The sequence below is a fragment of the Echinops telfairi genome, unplaced genomic scaffold, assembly GCF_000313985.2.
Source record: "Echinops telfairi isolate 266 unplaced genomic scaffold, ASM31398v2 ScPeMD7_7424;HRSCAF=8462, whole genome shotgun sequence".
Classification (NCBI taxonomy): Eukaryota; Metazoa; Chordata; class Mammalia; order Afrosoricida; family Tenrecidae; genus Echinops; species Echinops telfairi.
The window spans coordinates 23,398,471-23,417,293 of record NW_022111324.1 but is presented as its reverse complement, the minus strand read 5'-3'; the positions used below and the strand labels follow the sequence as shown (position 1 = coordinate 23,417,293).

The 18,823-nt window shown below is 47.2% G+C and overlaps 1 protein-coding gene across 1 annotated transcript in view; it reads right to left on the bottom strand.

The window, feature by feature from the left end:
• Positions 1-7,054: 7,054 nt before the first annotated feature.
• Positions 7,055-18,823, bottom strand: part of CACNA1E (calcium voltage-gated channel subunit alpha1 E) — a 463,628-nt gene continuing 451,859 nt past the window's right edge. Inside the window, exons 47-48 of the mRNA XM_045297985.1 lie at positions 13,846-14,226; positions 7,055-11,372 (exon numbers count right to left, since the gene is read on the bottom strand). Of these exons, the coding sequence (XP_045153920.1) occupies positions 10,821-11,372; positions 13,846-14,226 (933 nt within the window). The 3' untranslated portion in view covers positions 7,055-10,820. The remainder of the gene's footprint in view (positions 11,373-13,845; positions 14,227-18,823) is intronic.

Sequence of the window (18,823 nt, the reverse complement as noted above, 5' to 3'; positions counted from 1 at the left end):
GATGATCTGCTTTGTAAACATTCAACTAACTCACCATAAAAAGAAACAAACAAGAGCCACAGTAGAGCATGTTCTTTGGACCCTGAACTCCCTATGTGCTTAACCTCCTTGATCCAGGAGCGCGAGCTGTGCTATCAGAGATGACAGAGAAGTGGAGAAGTGGCGGCAGCAGGGCGGCAGTAACAAGAGCATGAAGCAGAGCAGTGAGCTTCCTAGCCCAAGGAGTGAGGCATGTGACTTTGGGCAGGAGGCTCATCTGTGGAGTACTGCACTTAAACAGGGGACTAGGTTTGTTGACCCACAGAGCTAGAGTCTAATACCTTTAGAGTCAAATTGCTTATGATGCAATTGAGTGCCCTTTGGGCACTTACAGGCAGCACTAAAGGCCCATTGGCAAAGGCCAAGGGGCTGCATGGCTGAATCAGAGAGCCATGCTTGTGTGCATGATCGAGATAAAGCGTTCCTGACCAAAGAATTGTTAACTGCTGATCTTGAATTATGTCCTGTTAACTTCCCTGATAAACCCCATAATTATGAGTAGTGTCTGTGAGTTCTGCATGGCCACTGCAGGAAATTATCAAACCCAGGAGAGAAGTGGAACATGTCTCGGGAGGGGTGAGCTGTGCCAGCTACAGGGGCAGAGAGGGTGGACACGATCTCATAGGCATTGGCCTTGGGCTGGTGTTATTTGATCTCCTTTCTTACTGTCAGGTCAGAAGAAAACAGACACAGGCTCCATGCCCTTTTTACAAAAAGGAACCACAAAATCTCCTCAATCCATAGAGATTTCTGAATAACACACTTTGCGTACATAAATCACTATCTCATAAAAGTCTTAAATTTGGAGAACTTTTGGTCAAATTCCATGTAACTCCAGTGGTAACAGAGGCACGGTAAAGAAAACAATACAAAATCTAAAAGTTGGGCAGGATCTTGGAGGTTTCCAATCCATCCAGCCTCCAAGGACCTACATCACCTTTAGCAAACGGCTACCCACCTTTTTGGACAGTCTAAGATGACTCTTCCCTAATCGAAACATATATTGTAGAGCTTGAGGAATTCTCTTTGCTTAAGTTGCAAAAAAATCAGAAATGTCCTAGAGAATTCTGGTTTCTACTTAATAGGCATTATTCATATTTAAAAAAATAAACCCAAAACTCAGTATTAGAGGAAGACGATGTGTCCTCAGTGATAATGAGACAGAAAATTGTTGAGCTTGGAGAATCACATCAGCACTTGGCCTGGGGTCTGCTGCTTCCCTTTGAAGGAAGACCCGATTGTTAGAGGAGCCCCTCGGTGGTGTAAAAGATCGACACAGCGGCTGCTAATAAAAAGATCGGTAGTTTGAGTCCACTCAGAGGCACCTCAGAGGAATGGCCTGGTGACCTAATGCCCCCAAAACAGCCATGCATGTTCTCTGGAGCAGTACACCCTGACATGCATGCATGCTGCGGTCATCAGGAGTGGGGATGGATTGGAGGGTGACTGGTATAGGATGAAGGAGCCCTGGTGCGTAGGGGGTTAGGAGTTGGGCTGCTAACCACAAGGACAACAGTTTGAACCCACTGGCCGCTCAGGGGGGAAATGAGGTGTTCTACTTCTGTACAGAATTAAGAGTCTTAGAAACTCATTGGGGCAGTTCTACTTTGCCCTATAGATCACTGTGAGAGAATCAACTAGATGGCATGCGTTTGAGTTTTTTGGTTTGGTATTGGATTGGGGTCAGATGAAGAGAGCTGAAAGAAAGGGAGGGAGAATGGACAGTGTCTCTTGAAAGTCTTGGGAAGGAGATTTTCCTGGATTGGCAGAGTTGGTGTCCCATAATCCTTATTCCCCACAGGAGAGGAGGCTGGTCAGCATTCACTGTCATACATCCCTACTATTCTATAGAGATCCTCTGCCTATCTTTTTAAATTCCCCAACAGGCCACTCTTTTTTCCTGATCAGGAGACAGCTCAACCTTTTCAGGGCACCAGTTTGTCTGGACCTTATGGTTTTCAGCTCTTCCAGGTAAAGGGCTTTCAAAAATATGACAAACTCCCAGGACGAGATGTCCTTGGAATGCTGAGAAACTCCAGAAAATCTTCAGAGTTTGCGGGGCTGGCTCAACTACACCGAAGGCCCACTCAGCCCAGGACCCTGGCGAGGATCCACTCCTGGGGCCATTCTTTTTAGAAGAATGAAATATACAACTCAAGCAAGAGGCAATCAGGCAAAGAAATAAATCAAATGAGAGGAATCAGACCCATTGGTTCTTTACAACAAGGTTCTATTTATTTATTCTTTTCTTTGACCCCCCCCCCCAAAAAAAAACATTAAAGTTGTTCATCTTTCTTTTATTTGCAATGGTTTTCCTTGTGGATCCGGACGAGCATCTATTTTACAGGATATCCACCTGGTCAACATGCAGTGCTGAGCTCTGGCCTTAGGAGAGATGCACCGATATGCTGGGGGAGCCAGTCTGGGCTGCCAGTCAAACATTGTTACTAAGCAGCCCTCTGCCAGCAAGGTAGTGGCTTTGCCTCACATGTGTAATGCAGGTGGCAGCATTAGAACAGCCAGAGGCAGAGCATCCAATTTTCCTGTGATCCCTGTAAGAGTAAATCAAAGAGGGAAAGGCCTGACTTTCGTCCTAAGGGGCAGAGGGCACGAACTGGGCACCGTGTAGCCCACCTCCTTGCAATGCTAGCCTTTGAGGTTAGTGCCAGCGCAGCCTGCAAAGTTTGAAATCCCCCCACTCCCTTCCCATACTGCTTCCACCTCTTGGCAGGTCAGTGAAATCTCTCCACTATTGCCACTTTGTGTTGAAGGGTTGCTGAAGTCAGAAAGAGTTGTCTTTGGGCTACTAGAAAGCCAAGAACTTCCTTTTTCTCCATCCCCCCAAGTCTGGCAAATTGTTCAAGGGTCTTTTAGTTCTCTAAAACCTTCAAATCCTTCTTGGAGTATAATAGAAAGAGCCTTTCTGAATCCAGTACCATGCTAATGACTTCAATCTGAGATCTAAGTGAAAAAGAGGATCCGACATCACACATCTTCTTGGGACTAATTGCTATTCTCCCCTCAACCTTGTCTTTATCCTATAAGATAGCTTATTTCCCTACCTTGTACCCAGGTTGCCCCTGCTGCAAAGTGCCAAGCACACTTGGTGCATTGGATTTTTCACCTCCATTTGTTTTTGTGGGAGAATTCCAAATCTTGGACTCAGTTGGAGTCGAATGGGGTTGGACTGCTCGCTGATGTCACCAGGAAGGAGGTTCCTGTGCAGTGGCAGTGCTAAGGGTTGGCTTTGGCTTGTTCCCCAAACACTAGGATATAAAAAGGTTGACTGGAGTTCAGCCTGCAGGCTAAGTGTATATCCCCATTGGTAGCCATTAAAAGTCAATACCTATATTTTTACTAAATCTGCTGGGATCTGCTTGACGGAATACAATTCCTATCAAATGTAACTAAGACCAGAGCTGCTCTCTACTTCAATTGGCAGTTAGGTTACAGTGGTTAGCCCTCATTTCATATTACCTTTATCTAAAAAAGAAAGTTAATGGCACTTTGAAATCCAGGATTGCGTTTTTTTCTTTTCCTGTTCATCCTTGTTTCAAATCCAATCAGTTGAACCCAAAAGGACTCTAAAGATTTGGAACCAGAAGGAAACTTGCTTTGAGTGGTGGAGCTTGAGGGAGTGCAGGCTGTTCTTTTAAGAAATTAGAAAATTTGAAAGAAACCAACTGAGTCACCAAACAAAGTCAAATTCAGTGTCAGTTGTTTTGCTTTCAGTTTCAGGGACACCCTCTGAGGGAAGGGAGAAGCATGTCACATTACCTGGGCAAATTCTAGGATCGGCCCCCCAATATAGAGCGCAATCCATTCGTATCTCAGACAGACTCATTGTCATACAAAGAGAGAGCGAGCGAGAGCGAGAGAACGCTGATTGTCAGTGCTGGGTGAGAGAGGGCATCTCCAGGGCGAAGATCCCCCCCAAAGCTTGACTGCAGGAGTTTGATCGATGACGAGTGGACACAAAGGAAAGTAGATACTGGGAACCTCTGAGCATGAACCCAGCTTCCTGTTGGATCGTTCCCTAGCACCCCATAAAAAAGAAAACAAACCAGAAATGGGAAGACTGGAGTCTGAATTTAAGTTGATCCTTGACTGACGTTCCATTCAACGTTGAATTTCTTTTTCAAAAAGTAAATGCTTACAGCAATGCCATGAATTTCATAGGTATTGGTTTGTATAGACTAAGCATTTACATTATATATTCATTTTATGATCATTTGACACACCCAAGAACTACTCGAGCATTTTAGTTTTCTTAGCAAGGGAAAAGAAGTAAATGTGAATACCCTTGCTGAAGGCAGAGTTGGGACAGAACCCTAGAATTTACTAACTTTGACTCCCAATATTTCTCTTTTATCACACAGTTACAGTATATTTTGAAAACACTTTTCATCAATATTTATCAATTTTGTATTTTGTTGGTTTAAGATGTCCTGAAAATTTTCTATACCCATTCTATTATTTCTTTAGCTTAAGCTGAAGATTTCAAACATCATTTTATTATTCTAGGTTAAATTTGTACAAAGAGGAGAGAGGGAGACATGAGACAGACTGAGGGAGACAGAAGGAGACAAAAATGGCCTCAAATATTATATCATTAAATTTGACTTAAATTAAATCCCAGAGAGAAGCTGGTTCAGACTCATTGCAGAACACAACTGTATCTCTGCTGTCACAGAACAAGTCTGACACTGAAGCAATCCAACAAATAAATCAACCGAGTAGGCCCCAGAAAATAAAACATAAATCCCCACATCTCTTTTTACCTGATCTACTTAATCCTTCCATACCCCCAAAAATAAAAATTCACATTTTAATAAATAATGTATCCCTCTAACAGGTGGCTTATTATATATTTTTTTGCAGGAGATCAAATATTAAGCCCCTTGTTTACAACATGGGGCAGGGTTGGGGCATAGATGGGAACAAGAAATCAAAAACAGGAGGGCTGCTTCAGGACCCCCCATTCTCAGTAGACCATCAAATGAGACAGCTGTGAGGCCCAGTCATCCTTCATTAGTTTCATTAAGAGAAGCTTTCCAGCTCTCTGTAGTAATTGACCTTTCATACTGGAAATAATATTTGCCAAAACGTATTTATGAAGAGGGCAAAGCTCTGTCTGCTGGGCAGTCTGGGGCAGTCTACGAAGCTCTTCTCTGGCTGCCTGTGACCTCTGTGTGATGCATAAGCCTCAGAAGGTCAATGCAGAAAGGATGCAAGGGAAGGCCAGGGTGGCATCAGAAACCAAAGATCGTGGTTTGGCCTCTTTGTCCTCATTTTTAGTCCACTGTCCCCACGCGCACTACATTTGTGTGCTGTCAGTGGATTAGTTTTTGCATCAGGTGACAGCTGACATAACCCCTCGAGGTCTGTACCTGAGCCCTCCCTGAAGACACCTGCTACTGCTCCCCCAGAGGCAGACCCGGCTATGAGGCCTTGGGTGGTCCGGAGAGGAGGAAGACCCAACCAAAGCAAAGCTGCCTAGACAGGCAGCGCTTCCTGAATCCGGGATCTCCTCTGATGATTTCATGAAAAGGCTAGATTCCAACCAATGAGTTCATTTTGCTTGGCTCTTCATCAAAGAAGAGCCTCCGTATGGAGATATTTGAGAGATAGGCTCTCAGATCTGGTCCCAATGGGGACCTAGTGCCTCCCGAACAGTGCTTAATGCCAGGGAAGGACCAATATGGTGTGTGAATCAGGACAGAGTAAATGAGGACAACTTCCCCAAGGCATGGAGCTGCCTGGAAACATCTCAGTGCCCATTCTCATTTCCTTAGCGTCCACTGATTCTCTGTACCCACTGCTCCAAGTTCTAGATGGTTCTCAAAGCAGAACATAATGACACAGAGTAAGTAAAAATAGGAGGGCAAGATTTCTCAAGTTTAAGTCTCACAACACCCCTCCAAGGTAGACATCTATCTGTTCCCCTTCTGCTATACATATACATTTCTTCTTTCACACAAACTCTTCGCATTTATATCCTATAAACTCAACTGAGTCATGGACTCCAGAATCCCCCAACCTGTCCTAGGCTTCAGCCACTACGAGAATGCTCTCTTCAAGACGGAGACATCCAAAGCAGCAGGTTTCAGAAATAGCGCAAATACACGAACTCACTGCCGTCTCAGTGAGGCCAGCTCATAGTGGCCCTAGGGCACTGCCCTGTGAGTTCCCGAGGCTGAAACGCTTTATGGGAGCAGAAAGCCTTAGAAATAATGGACAACGAAAAATCGAGATTTCTTTAAAAACAAAAAAATCAAAATTCTTAAAAATCAAAATGGGGCCCTTTTGGGGGGTCCAATTATACCAGTGGAAAGTTAATTTCCATGTCCTGAGCTTTCATCTAGTATGCAGACCTCTCTCTCTCTTTTTCTGTCACACACACACTACTGTACCTTCTATCCTTTTATATTTAATCTCATGACTCTTACCTGGTGAGTGCCAAAGGGTTCTCATCAGAATGAGAACACGGGCCAATATTAGACAGCATTGCAGAGGCAGTCAGGTATGCAAACACCTGGTGGATTTAGCCATCCCAGGAGAAGGGTTAATGCTAACAAGCAGAAAAACAAGGGCTGGGGCTGACAGAGACGCAGTCTGCTCACCTCGGGGTGAAGATGTGTAGGGAAGGGAGATGCTAACTGAACAGTACAGTGTGGAGGTTTCTCTTTGTGGCCCCAGAGCCAAGAGAGGGCACAATCCAGAACTTTTAGAGTTTGGCTCCAGGGAACTGTTCTCAGTGATCTCAGTCCCTATGGGGCATCGAGTAGGGAGTAGAAAGAGACGTCCAAGGTGGTAATGGCCAGAAAAGTGGCACAGCCCCAAGTTGCAGAATGATGTTCATGAATTATGTTGAGTCTAGAGACTCAGGGAGCCCTGGTGGGTAGTGGTTATGTGTTGGGCTGCAATCCACACGGTTGGCAGTTCACAACCACCAGCCACTCCTCAGGAGAAAGATGGGGCTTTCTACTCCTGTAAATAGTAATAGTATCAGAAACTCACGGGACAGTTCTACCCTGTCCTATAGGGTTACTATGGGTCATTATTGACTCAATGACAGTTAAGTTTGGAGTTTGAGTGGCTCAAGAGCACACTGTCTTTTCATGGTGCAGGTAATTCTAGACTGACTGTAGCTCTACCTCCATGTCTGAATGTCTGGTGGTACTCTGCCTTCTAGGAGAGAGAGAGAGAGAGAGAGAGAGAGAGAGAGAGAGAGAGAGATATTCCCCACTAGAACGCTATCTGGAGCCTTAAGTAACATCATCTAAACAAAAAACTAATTAGAACAAGTATCTCCATGCCTTGATATATACTTTCCCTCCTTTTCTCCTTCCTCCTCTCTTTATTTCCAGGAAATAATGAAGATGAGCAATAGCAAGGGAATTCAAAGATGTGGCTAAAACATTTTTAATGGAACTTCCAGGTACCGAATTTGATCATGGTATGGATCTCAAAAGGAGCCCTGGTGGTGTCATGGGGGATACACTGCACTACTAATCTCAAGGCTGGTGGTTGGCCTCACCAGCTGCCCCTGGGAGAATGATGAAGCAGCGTGCTCCCCGATCATCTCAGAAGCCCAGAGGGGGGCAATTTTACTACTCTGCCCCAGAGAGCTGCTATACATCAGAATCAGCTCAATGGCAGTGGGTAGCTCAAACACTAGAAGCAGTCCTCTTCCACCTGGGATTTCCCAAGATGCTGACGTCATTTCAATGTCAAAGAGCAGTCTGGGTTTTGATACTCAAAAGGAAAGACGTGGCAGAATTTGATACCCAGGAAGGAAGGTCCTAATCAGCTGAGTGGGAAGTGGGAGCAAATGTTTCTTCAGCAGCAATAATGATCTCAAGAGGATGATAAGGAGGAGTTCCACGACTTATCCTTCTCTTCAGATTCTCTTTTATTTCCTGCTCTTAAGAGAAGGTTAAGTTCAGGCTAGCGGAGAATAAACCAGACTTAGTGAGTAGGAGAAATTGGAATAAAAGTAAATAAGTAAAGGGTTCATAAGTTCCTGGGTCTACTCCGTGGGAGAAAGACGAGACTGTCCACTCCTGTAGAGTTACAGTCTCAGAAACCCACAGGGGCGGTTCTCTGCTGGTCCATAGGGTTACTGACTGAGGGCAGTGAATATGTTTATAGGCCAAGGACATTCTGCTGTGCATGACACTTCACCTAGAACGCAAATGCCTCTCTCTCTCTCTCTCTCTGTTCCAGGTGGTCAGGTACGCAGGAAGCACTCCTAGCACAGTCGAGTCCGTGTTTATAATGTTGTTTGCAGGCAAATCCCATTTCTGTTCATTGCTCTGCTAGCTTAGATGTCGCCTACTGTTGGGATGGCACAAGGCATCACTTCAATTCACCCAGAACACCACGCAATAGACTCTCACGCTTGGAATGGCTGGCCTGCGGCAGGCCTGTCCCCAGGGAAGGCTGCATTTCCAGAGTGGAAGAAAGCAGTTTCCTAAGAAAAGCAGCCCAGAGCAGCACTTGGGCATGAAATGACGCTGAGCACAAGGAAGCTCAGAGACAATTCAAGGGCCAGTGTCCTCGCTAGTCTTATGTAACCCGCTTTCGTACTCAGAGTCTAGCCAGCCCGAGCACACTCAGGTTGAATAGAAGGAGATGGACGGGGAAGCGGGGCTGAGAATGGGAGGCTGCGGTCTCTGCAGCTCTGCCCTGGGACGACTTTGGTGTGGGGTCTACCGACCTTGGGCCACGGAGCTCCGGAATACCTAGGAGGGAAGGAGGGTCCACAACAAGTGGTTCAGCCGCCAAGAGGTTGAATTTGGCTGTCAGGGGTAATGACACCTTACATCTATTTCAGCCAAGATGATGACAACAAAAAAGAAACAGCTTCCTAAGAAAAAAGAGGCTTCTTTTAAGGAAATCGCACAGGGGCTCACGAGGCAGTCTAGCTGAGCTGGGGGAGGGGCTTGGGCTGTATTCACTGACACCTCCAGGAGGTGTGGTTCTCCGTCTCCGCAGAAGAGCCTGGGAGGGGGCTCTAGGGCTAGGCCTTCCATCGGGATCCTCCTCTAATGTGATGGTCTTGGGGGCAGGGCAAGTACTTAAGGAAATGTGTATTTCCAAGGATTGCCCCAAATCAATGCAGAGATTTGTCTAACAAAATAGCCTAAAGGAGCATTGCTCAGCCTGGAAAGGGACTTTGCCCCTCAATGTGGGGGGGTCGGGGGGTTAGGAATGACATAATTGGCCTGAGGCTGTCTTTTGCCCACCTCTGACTTTGGGTAGATATGAACCCCATCCTGGCCCAGGAAACTATCTGGGTCACATATTGTGTGACGTGGCCGCACCATGGCCTGTTGGCTTGCACACAGAGCCCAGGACTAAGCTGAGGTATATTAACTAGTCACCCTAAAGACATCGGAGCACGGGGACAGCAGGCAAGATGCAGAAGCTGCCAGCATCAAGGTCCCCGCTCACCGGAGGCCCTCCGCCATCTCAGACTCATCTCAGACTGTTCCCACAGCCTGCCTTGCCCTTCTGTACGAAAGTCCCAGCAGCTGGTGTGTGGCCCGCCCTGGACACGTATGCTCTGCCCTCTCTGGGCAGTGGCCAGGAAGCTGGGCCTCAGGCACTTGGCATCGCTTGCCTTGACCCAAAAATTAACCGTGCCACTTTGTAGAGAGGCCCTCGGCTTGGCTTTCTGGACCTGAGTCTAAGGCAGTCATTCAGCCTGCCTGCACCCTTGTGGCTTAGCCCGGTCACGCCTACTGACTGACTTCGATTGCAGCTGACAGACTCCTACTTGAGCCCCGTGCCTTCTGCCACCCTATCGGCATAGGGTTCTCCCATGGCCAGCATCAAAAGGGTTAATGCCTGGCATACACAGGGCCCAGCGCTGGTGCCCCAATCCACCCCTGCCTGGCGGGCTCTGAAATGCATTCACTATCATCCTTGCCAAAGCTCCAGGCACCTCGTGGGCCCTAAGGGGCGTCCTTAGCCTGTCCTAGCCTAGCTGACACTCACAGCACCTACTGTGCGGGGGAGAGGTCTCAGGGCTGGAGAGCTACCCCCAACAGCACCACCGACGCCCCACTTCTTGAACCCGCCTTGCCCTCTGTGGGAGGCTCTCTGGGCTATGGCTTTGTTTACCCAGACCAGCCCTTGCTGCTGTCTTCACAGCACCCTGGCTCCTTCCACTTGGGGTGTTTCCTCCCTCTGCCTCCTCCCCCTGCCACCCACCCAAGGTTCCCGCACTTTGCCCGTGCGTCTCCGGGGAAGCCAGCCACAGGAAGAGGCCTGAGCTGCTGCCGCCGTCCCTCGCCCTGGTGCCAGTGGTGCTGGCTGAGGAGCAAGTGTGTGATGAGAGCGGGATGGCGCCCCTCTGGTCTCCACAACTCCCCCGGTGGGTGATGTCATCCAGGGTTCTCGCGGCCACGTGACTGGCCACAGGCCAGCTGGATCCCTCCAGTTTCGAGGAAAGTGGGAAGGGGCAAAGGGAAGCAAAGCCGTCCTCCTGTCTGTCCCTCCTCCTTGGGAAGGGCCCTCGGGGTCCCCCGCGTTTTCTTTCCCCAGCAAAAAGGCAGAACTATGGCAGTGCCCATCTTGCAGTGGGAAATAAAAGCAATTTGGTGGGTTCGACTGGTTGTCCTTTTGTCCTTCGCGTCCTCTCCTCTGACAAAGCACGGTGTCCTTCCGCCTTCCTCCTCCCTCTTCCTCCCCCCCGGGCCGCACAGGCTTCCCAATTCGGTCTTGATTTTCTCCACGTGAGAGAAGAGCATGCATCGGAGGGGGGAGCAGCTCTAGCATTTGTCGTCTTCTTCCGTGTCACTCAGGAGGTCACTGACAGCCCCACACATCATGCCAGGCCCGGGCCCCCCACGCCTTCGCCTCCGGTAGTGCCCATTGGGCATCTGCCAGCTGTGCCGCAGGGGTGGGGCGGAGCCGATGGTGTTGGACCGGCCCAGGCTCGTGGCCACGGCGGCTTCGAAGGTGAGGGTCTCCTCCTCGCCGCAGTCCGAGGCGTGCGAGTCTTCGTGCAGGGCCAGGTAGGGCTCGGAGATGTAGCGCTGCGGGGAGGACTGCTGGCTCTGCTTGACGTGCGGGGAGTCGGGCAGCGGCTCGGTCAGGCAAGCGTTGTTGTTGCCCCCCAGCGCTTTGGACGAGAGCAGGGAGCCACCCTCGCTGCCGTCTGCGGAGGGAGATAGGCTGCTGGCAGCATGCCGCATCAGGGAGCTGTAGGACAGGAGGGGCCGAGGCTTGGGAGGCACTGGCGGGAGCTGCCGCCGACTTCGTCTTGGGGTGCTGGTGTCAGAGATGGAGGGGATGGAGCTTTCGCTCAGGGACCCGGTGCCCTGGAAGCAGGGGAGACATAGGGTGTTAGTCTGGACTTAGCAGGATTCTCATACAAGACCCTGCATAGATCCCTAAACCCTCCTACCTAGAGCCCAGGGACTCGGAATTCTGGGGGTTGGAGAGCTGAGCTGGAGCCCCTCCTGTAATTCCACCTCAGTAAAGGATGCAGGGTGGCACAGCAGGGATCTACATAGAGCAGGATGTCTCCACCTTTACTGTGTGCTCAGGAAGCAACCTGGGGTTCTTGTTAAAATGCAGAGCATCTTGGAAAACACCCCCTGTCCCCTGCCACCCTATCCACATCGAAGGGTCCCCCCATGATCAGCACCTAAGGGTTAATGCAGATCTAGGTTGAGGTCTGAGAGGCTGCCTTTCCAACAAAGCTCCCAGAGGAGAAGGGTAGCATGAGTGTTCATACCTGGAGCAAACATTTTGAGCAGCAAGGGTCTGGAAGTTCTGTGACACTTTGCAAGACTTTGAAAATGTGAGCAAGACACACTGACACAACCCACGCAGCTTTAGTAGGGCCTTTCCATGGCCCCCGGTGTTTCCTGTTTCCACAGCTTCTGTCGGCTTCTCATCCGCCTTCCCAGGAGTTACTGCTTACAGACTGTACATTTGTATACGGAACAAAGATCCCCAAACTCCGAATCCAGTGTCCATGCCCAACCTCGAGTGAGGCCTGGGCGTACTATGCCTGACCTCAGTCCCTCTGTCCTGCCCAACCCACATCCCAGATCATTCCATTTGCCCCACAGCGAGGGATGGTGCCCTGGGGCTATTCCTTAGAGATCCTTCTCCGAGCAGTAAGCTGAGCCCATCAGCGAGGATCGCTTCCCCTCTGGAGTCTAGAGATTGAGCAGAGAACTGCTTCTACTGATTTGGGGGGGTGGGGGTGGGGAGCAAAGTCCACCCTCCCTTAGGCTGGCCCCTAAAACTGAGCAAGAGCCATCCTCTGCTGTTGGGTAATCTTAGTGCAAGCCCAACACCACCTCCAGCCAATGCCTGAAATGGAAATGCAGACCATTCCAAATACTCACGACCTTCAGACTCACCGGACACGTGGAAGATGAATGCACCACTGAAATAGGGGCCTGAGCTATTCTTTCAACTTTAAGCCAGAAATACCCTCTACACGCATCTTAAAATGGAGCAACTGTTTAGCTTAACTAGTGAAAAATAGCAAACATGAGCATTCTGATTTTTTGAGACCTAGATGAGATAAACCTGACAGTAGCAGTAGCTGGAACGATCAGCCAGGCACCTTAGTGGGCAGTGAGGTTCTGTGCGCGAGGCGGAAGGATCGGAAAGGCGGGTGAGAAGGATTGCACAGTCAGAGGGGAATCAATGACAGTAAACTGTACGCGGAGAAACCAGGCAACGGGTGTATGCTTGCTTTGCTGGGCATATGTATTCTCAACAAGCACATCTGTCTTTTAAGTGTTTTAGAGACCACCTTAAAAGATGTGAACGTGTGCTCTGGGGATTGTTCTGCATGGGAAACCCTCTTTAGAAATGGGTCTAAAAGAATCATAAATCCTTTCTCTTACCTTCACTTCCTGCTGCCCTGGCTTGAGGAAAGCCAGCTCCTGGAGTGAACAGCTCTGCAGTCCACACATGCACCTGTTGGCTCAGCCATCAGGTGACCTTCCCCCATATCCCCAGAGGAATCTGAGTCCAGGTGTTGGCAAATGGACCTCTAGGATGGAGTTCTTAAGGTGTGTGTGGCCTACAAACAGGTTTCCCAATCTCCTGGGGAAATGCAGATTTCTGAGTTTCACATGCAAGTTATGAAACTAGAATCCTCGAGGTCCCAGGAATGTGCAGTTATATCCTGGGCACTCCTGTAGTAGATGTTTCAGCTGCCTGTCTCAGCCTTCTGCTCAACGGAGCACTTTCCTTGAGGGAGTCTCCCACCTGTGCATAGGCCCCTCGGATAGACAAAAGTGGGGAGCTAGGAGGAAAGTATCCATCCCCCTCAACTCTGGAAAGTTTTACTTAGGCAACAGCTAAGCAAAAGGCCAGGAGAGGCAGGGTTTCCTCTTGAGATAGTGAGAAGCTAGGCGATGGTGGTTGACTGTTCTAATGAATCATCACCCCCACCCCCCTCCAAATACCATGGATAAAATGAACAATCAAAGAAATTCTTCTGGCTCAAGGACAAGCCTATCTCCAAATGAGATGCCCTGAACCTCTGTGTTGTACAATTGGATTTAGGGTGACTAGGATGAGATGTCCTAGAAACACCAAGGCCTGTCTTTGGGTGAGTGGAGCCGGGTTTCTACGAATTCTTTAATTTCTGAGCGCACATGCATCGTGCGGTGAATCTCCAGGCATAGTGCCTGTAGGTTCCTATGAAACAGTCTCCCTGGTCCTTCCATGCGGCTGCTGAATGCCCACACACACCGTGCACCTACAGTCAGCGACCACCCTTCTCTCTCGCCAAAGGCTCAGCTTGCTCTCCAGGCTCACCTGTCTGTTGGGGGTCGGTGACCTGCCCTCACTGGGTGACCTGGACTCTCTACGCTCAGGTGACTCCCACTCGGCCTGGGTCCCTCGCTCCTCTGAGTTGCAGCGGGAGACATCAGGAGAGAGAAGGTGCTTTCGTTCCTTCGAGCGTCCCCGCTCTCTGCCTCCTGAGCGGTGGGTGTCAGACTTGTGGCCTACAAGAGACAACTGATCACACTTGGGCCCACATGAGCCACTGAACATAAAGAAACCTGTCCCCAGGTGTTTCGACGCTCCCTGGGATTGCGAGCCAAAGGAACTCTGCCTTCTCCTGGCACACCACCAGGTGCTCTGAGAGGCAGGCAGCAAAGAAAGGCTAGAAAAACCCTTTTCTGAGTCGGTAAACTTGCAAGATTCTACCAGAAATTATACATGAGGGTGAGTCAAAAAGTATTCCTATTAGGCCTCTAGTCCATAAATGTACGTTTATTCCCAACTAAACCTGGCTAGCAAATAGTTTTCTTTTTAGATTTGTCTCCATAGGATACCTACAAAACAAGATCCATTCCAAGAAGGGCTTTGAGGGGGTATGCTGGCTGGTCAAAGTCAAGGCAGAGGTCCACTTGGAAGTTTATGGAGATTGTAGTGTGCATTTCCAAAGGGGCCATATTGATGCATTTTCTTAGACACATGGGTGGGGGTTATTAGGGAGAAGCTTGAAGAAAAGGGAAAAATGCTTTGGTGAGGAAAACAAATCAGGAAAGTTGGATAAGGAATTTTTTTCCCCCATCATGACAATACACAATACCCTCTTCAAGGGTAGCAAAGCCTTTCCTGTGGGAACTTCATCAGAAAAGCTTACCTCATCCACCCTACAACCCTGAGCCTGCCTGTTCAGACTTCGTTTTGTTCTCCACATGAAAAAAGCATTAAAAAAAACCAAACAACCCAAGCATTGGAGTTCTCAACTACGTCCAACTAGCAGTTTGAAGTGGTGTACACATTACAGCACAGAATTCCTCAGAGAAGGCTTGCTGTTTGTTCTTTTGGCAGTCCATGGTACTTTCAATTTTCACCGGCACCATAATTCAAATGCTTCTATTCCTCTTTGGCCTTCCGTACACAATGTCCAAGTTTCACATGCATCAGAGGCCACTGAAAATACCAGAACTTGGGTCAGGCACACCTTGGTCTATCCTCAAAGTGATATCCTTGCTCTACAGCACTTTAAAGAGATCTTGTACAGCAAATTTACCCAGTGTGATGCTTTGTTTGATCGCTTGACTGCTGCTTCCATGAGCACTGATTGTGGACCCAAGTGAGACAAAATCCTTGGCACTTTCAACCTGTTCTGCATGTATCATGATGTTACCAATTGCTCCAGTGTGAGGACTTTGGTTTTCTTTACATTGAGTTGTAATCCACACTGAAGACTGCAGTCCTTGCATCAGCAAGTGCTTCACGTTCCCACTGTCAGCAAGCTAGTTGGTGTCCGTCTGCATAGGAAAGCTATGAAGCCTTCCTCCAATACTGATGCCCAATTCTCCCTCATAGAATTCAGCTTCTCTGATAATATGCTCAGCATACAGACTGATTAAGTATGGTGACAGGATACAACCCTGATACACACGTTTCTGATTTTAAACCAAGTAGTATTCCCTTGTTCTGTTTGCACAACTGCCTCAGGATCCCAGTGCGGTTTCCACAGAAGAACAATGAAGGGTTCTGGATTTCCAATTCTTCTCAAGGCTTCCCAGAGGATGCTATGATCCACACAGTCAAATGCCTTTTCAGTCAATAAAACACAAGTAAATATCTTTCTGGTATTCTCTGCTTGCAGCCAAGATCCAGCTGACATCAGTAATCCTATCTCTTGTTTCATGTGCGCTTCTGAATCCAGTCTGAACCTCTGAAAGTTCCTTGTCAATGTACTACTGTCACTATTGTTGAATTATCTTCAGCAAAATTTTACTTGCATGTGATATTAATGATATCGTTCTATGATTTAAGCATTCTGTTGAATCACCTTCTTTGGAATTGGTACAAATATGGATGTATTTTAGTCATTTGGCCAAGTAACTGTCTTCTACATTTCCTGGCAGAATAAGTGCTTCAGCTTGTTGAAACAGTTCAATTACTATTCCATCAATTTATGGAGCCTTGTTTTTAACTAATGCTTTTAGTGCAGCTTGAACTTCTTCCTTCAGTACCACTGGTTCTTGCTAATATGCTACCTCTTGACATTGTTGAATGCCGATGGATTCTTTCTGGTACAGTGATTCTGTATTCCTTCCATATTCTTCCTGCATCATTTAATATTTGCTCTATAAAATCTGTCAATATTGCAATTTGAGGCTTGAATTTTTTTCTTGAACTCTTTCAGTTTTAGACAAGCTGAGCATGCTTCTTTTTGGTTTTATACTTCCAGCTCTTTACAGATTTCATTATAATATTTTACTTTGTCTTATCATGTTGCCCTTCGAAATTTTACTTTTTTTGACTTTATTATTTCTTCTATCAGCCTTAGCTGCTTTATGATTAAGAACAACTTTCAGAGTATCTTCTGACATCCACTTTGATCTTTTCTTCTTTCCTGGCTTTTAAATGGCTTTTTGCTTCCTTCATGTATGATGTCTTTTATGCCACCCCACAGCTCATCCAGTCTTCTTTCATTGGATTTCAGCGTGTCACACCTTTTCTTGAGACGTTATTGAAATCCAGGTGGGATAGACTCAAGGTTGTATTTTGGCTCTTGTGGTCTTGTTTCAATTTTCTTCAGCTTCAACTTCAACTTACATAGGTGCAATTGATGGTCTGCTCCACAGTCAGCCTCTGGGCTGCTTTTGGCTGCTGATATTGAGCTTCTCCATCTTCTCTTCCCACAGATGAGGTCAATTTTATTTCTGTGCATTCCATTAGGAGAAGTCCAAGTGTGTGGTTGCTGTTGGTGCTGTCGAAAAATAGCATTTGTGATGAAGAAGTCATTGTCCTTGTAAAATTCTATCATGCAATATCCAGCTTCATTTCTATCACCAAGACCATATTTACTCGCTATTATTCCTTCCTCGGGTTCAAGATTTTGCATTCCAATCACCAATAATTTTCCATACATCTCAATTGCATGTGATCAATTTCAGACTGAAGACATTGGTAGAATTCTTAATTTCTGCATCACTAGCTTTAGTAGTTGATGTGCAAATTTGGTAAACAGCTGTAATGACTGGATTTACTTGTATGAGGCATTCTAATTTAACACAGACAGCATTGCATATCAAGATAGATCTTGCAATGTCCGTTTTGATGGTGAATGCAATGCCGTGACTCTTAAAGTGCCATTCACGGCACAGTAAACCATATGATTTTCTGATTCAGCATGGCCCTCGCAGTCTGTGTCAGCTCACCCTGCCTGGAATATCGCTCTTTATGCTTTCTATTTCATTTTTGTCAACTTCCAATTTTCCTAGATTCATACTTTGTACATTCCACATTCTGGTCATTAATTGATGTTTACAGTTGTTTCTTCTCATTTTGAATCAGGCCCCCATCAGCAAATGAAGGTCTCAAAGGCTTTACTCCCTCCACGTCACTAGGGTCAACTCTACTTTGAGGAGGCAGCTCTTACTCAGTCATACTTTGAGTGCCTTCCAACCTGAGGGGGCTTATCTTCTGGCACAGTATCTGACAATGTTCTTCCATCCATGAGGTCTTCAGTATCTGACAATGTTTCAATGTTATCCATAAGGTTTTCAGAGGCTAACCTCTCTGAAGTGGACAGCTCATTCCTTATCCTGAGTCTGTACTGAGTCTGGAAGCTCTGGTGTAATCTGTTCCCTTTGGGTCACCCTGCTTGTATTTAAAATGACATTCACATAGCTTTCCGCATCACGGTAACACACGTGCCACCACAGCAAAGAGTAAGAGTTGGACATGCCACCTTCAGAAGTGTTAGACCTAGAGGCAGTACTGTATACACTCCAGTATAAGCTGACCCGAATATCTGCCGAGGCACCTAATTTTACCACAAAAGCTGCATAAAAATGTGCTGAAAAACTCAGCCTATACTTCAGTACATATGCTACATGTTGAGAAACAATAGCTTCACTAGTGCTAAATAAAGTTTTCTATGATTTTGTAGCAGTCCTTGTGGACTTACCTTCATATATCAAATGTAAACAACCTGTTCTCTTCTGAGTCCTCTTTCTGACAGACTCTTTGCCAGTGATATAACCCAAGAATCCTCTGGGTCCTAAATACAGCCGTGAAGCCCTCCTTTTTGAGGAGATGGTACTAGCAGAAGGGGCATGCGATGTATGTTTTAAATAAGCAATGGCACACCTACCAGCTGGGTAAGAACCCTGGACTTGAAATCAAAGGATCATGGTTCTCATCCTAGTCTGGCCATTTATTGGCCCTATGACATTCGGGGCTAGTCACAGCTTTCTCATTTTTGACGCCTCACCTAGTGAAGAGATCGAACCAGACAAATGGTTTTTCTAACTGCTGCCTACCAGCACACCTTGTTCCTTTGAAAAAAGTTAAAAAAATTAAAGTCAATTACTTAAAAGCTTAAAGGAGAAACACAGAAATGTCATTTTAGGTATTGCGGTAGTTTATTGTGCCAACTTGGCCGATAAACACATGTGGGATTAACTGAAGGGCGGAGAGTCGAGCCTTGCCTTTCTTATCTTTTGCTCTTTGATCATCAGACCAGTGTGTGGCTGCCTTGCTTGTTCTTTGCCTCAATTTGCAAGCTACACTACCTGTGGGACACCTAACCCATGGACTGTGTTGCTGTAATTTGAGGTTCCTTCAAGACCTGCTTCGCCACACAATTGGAATTTACATCTCTTGAGCTGGGGACTGTCGAGCCCTGTCATCTGGCTGACTATTGGTGACCTGCCTTGCTGTTTGCTGCCTGTGCCCAGATCGCCTGAATTGCTCTACAGAGGACTACCCGGCAGCCCTCCAGACTTGAAGGACTGCCAATGTCTCACAACTGTCT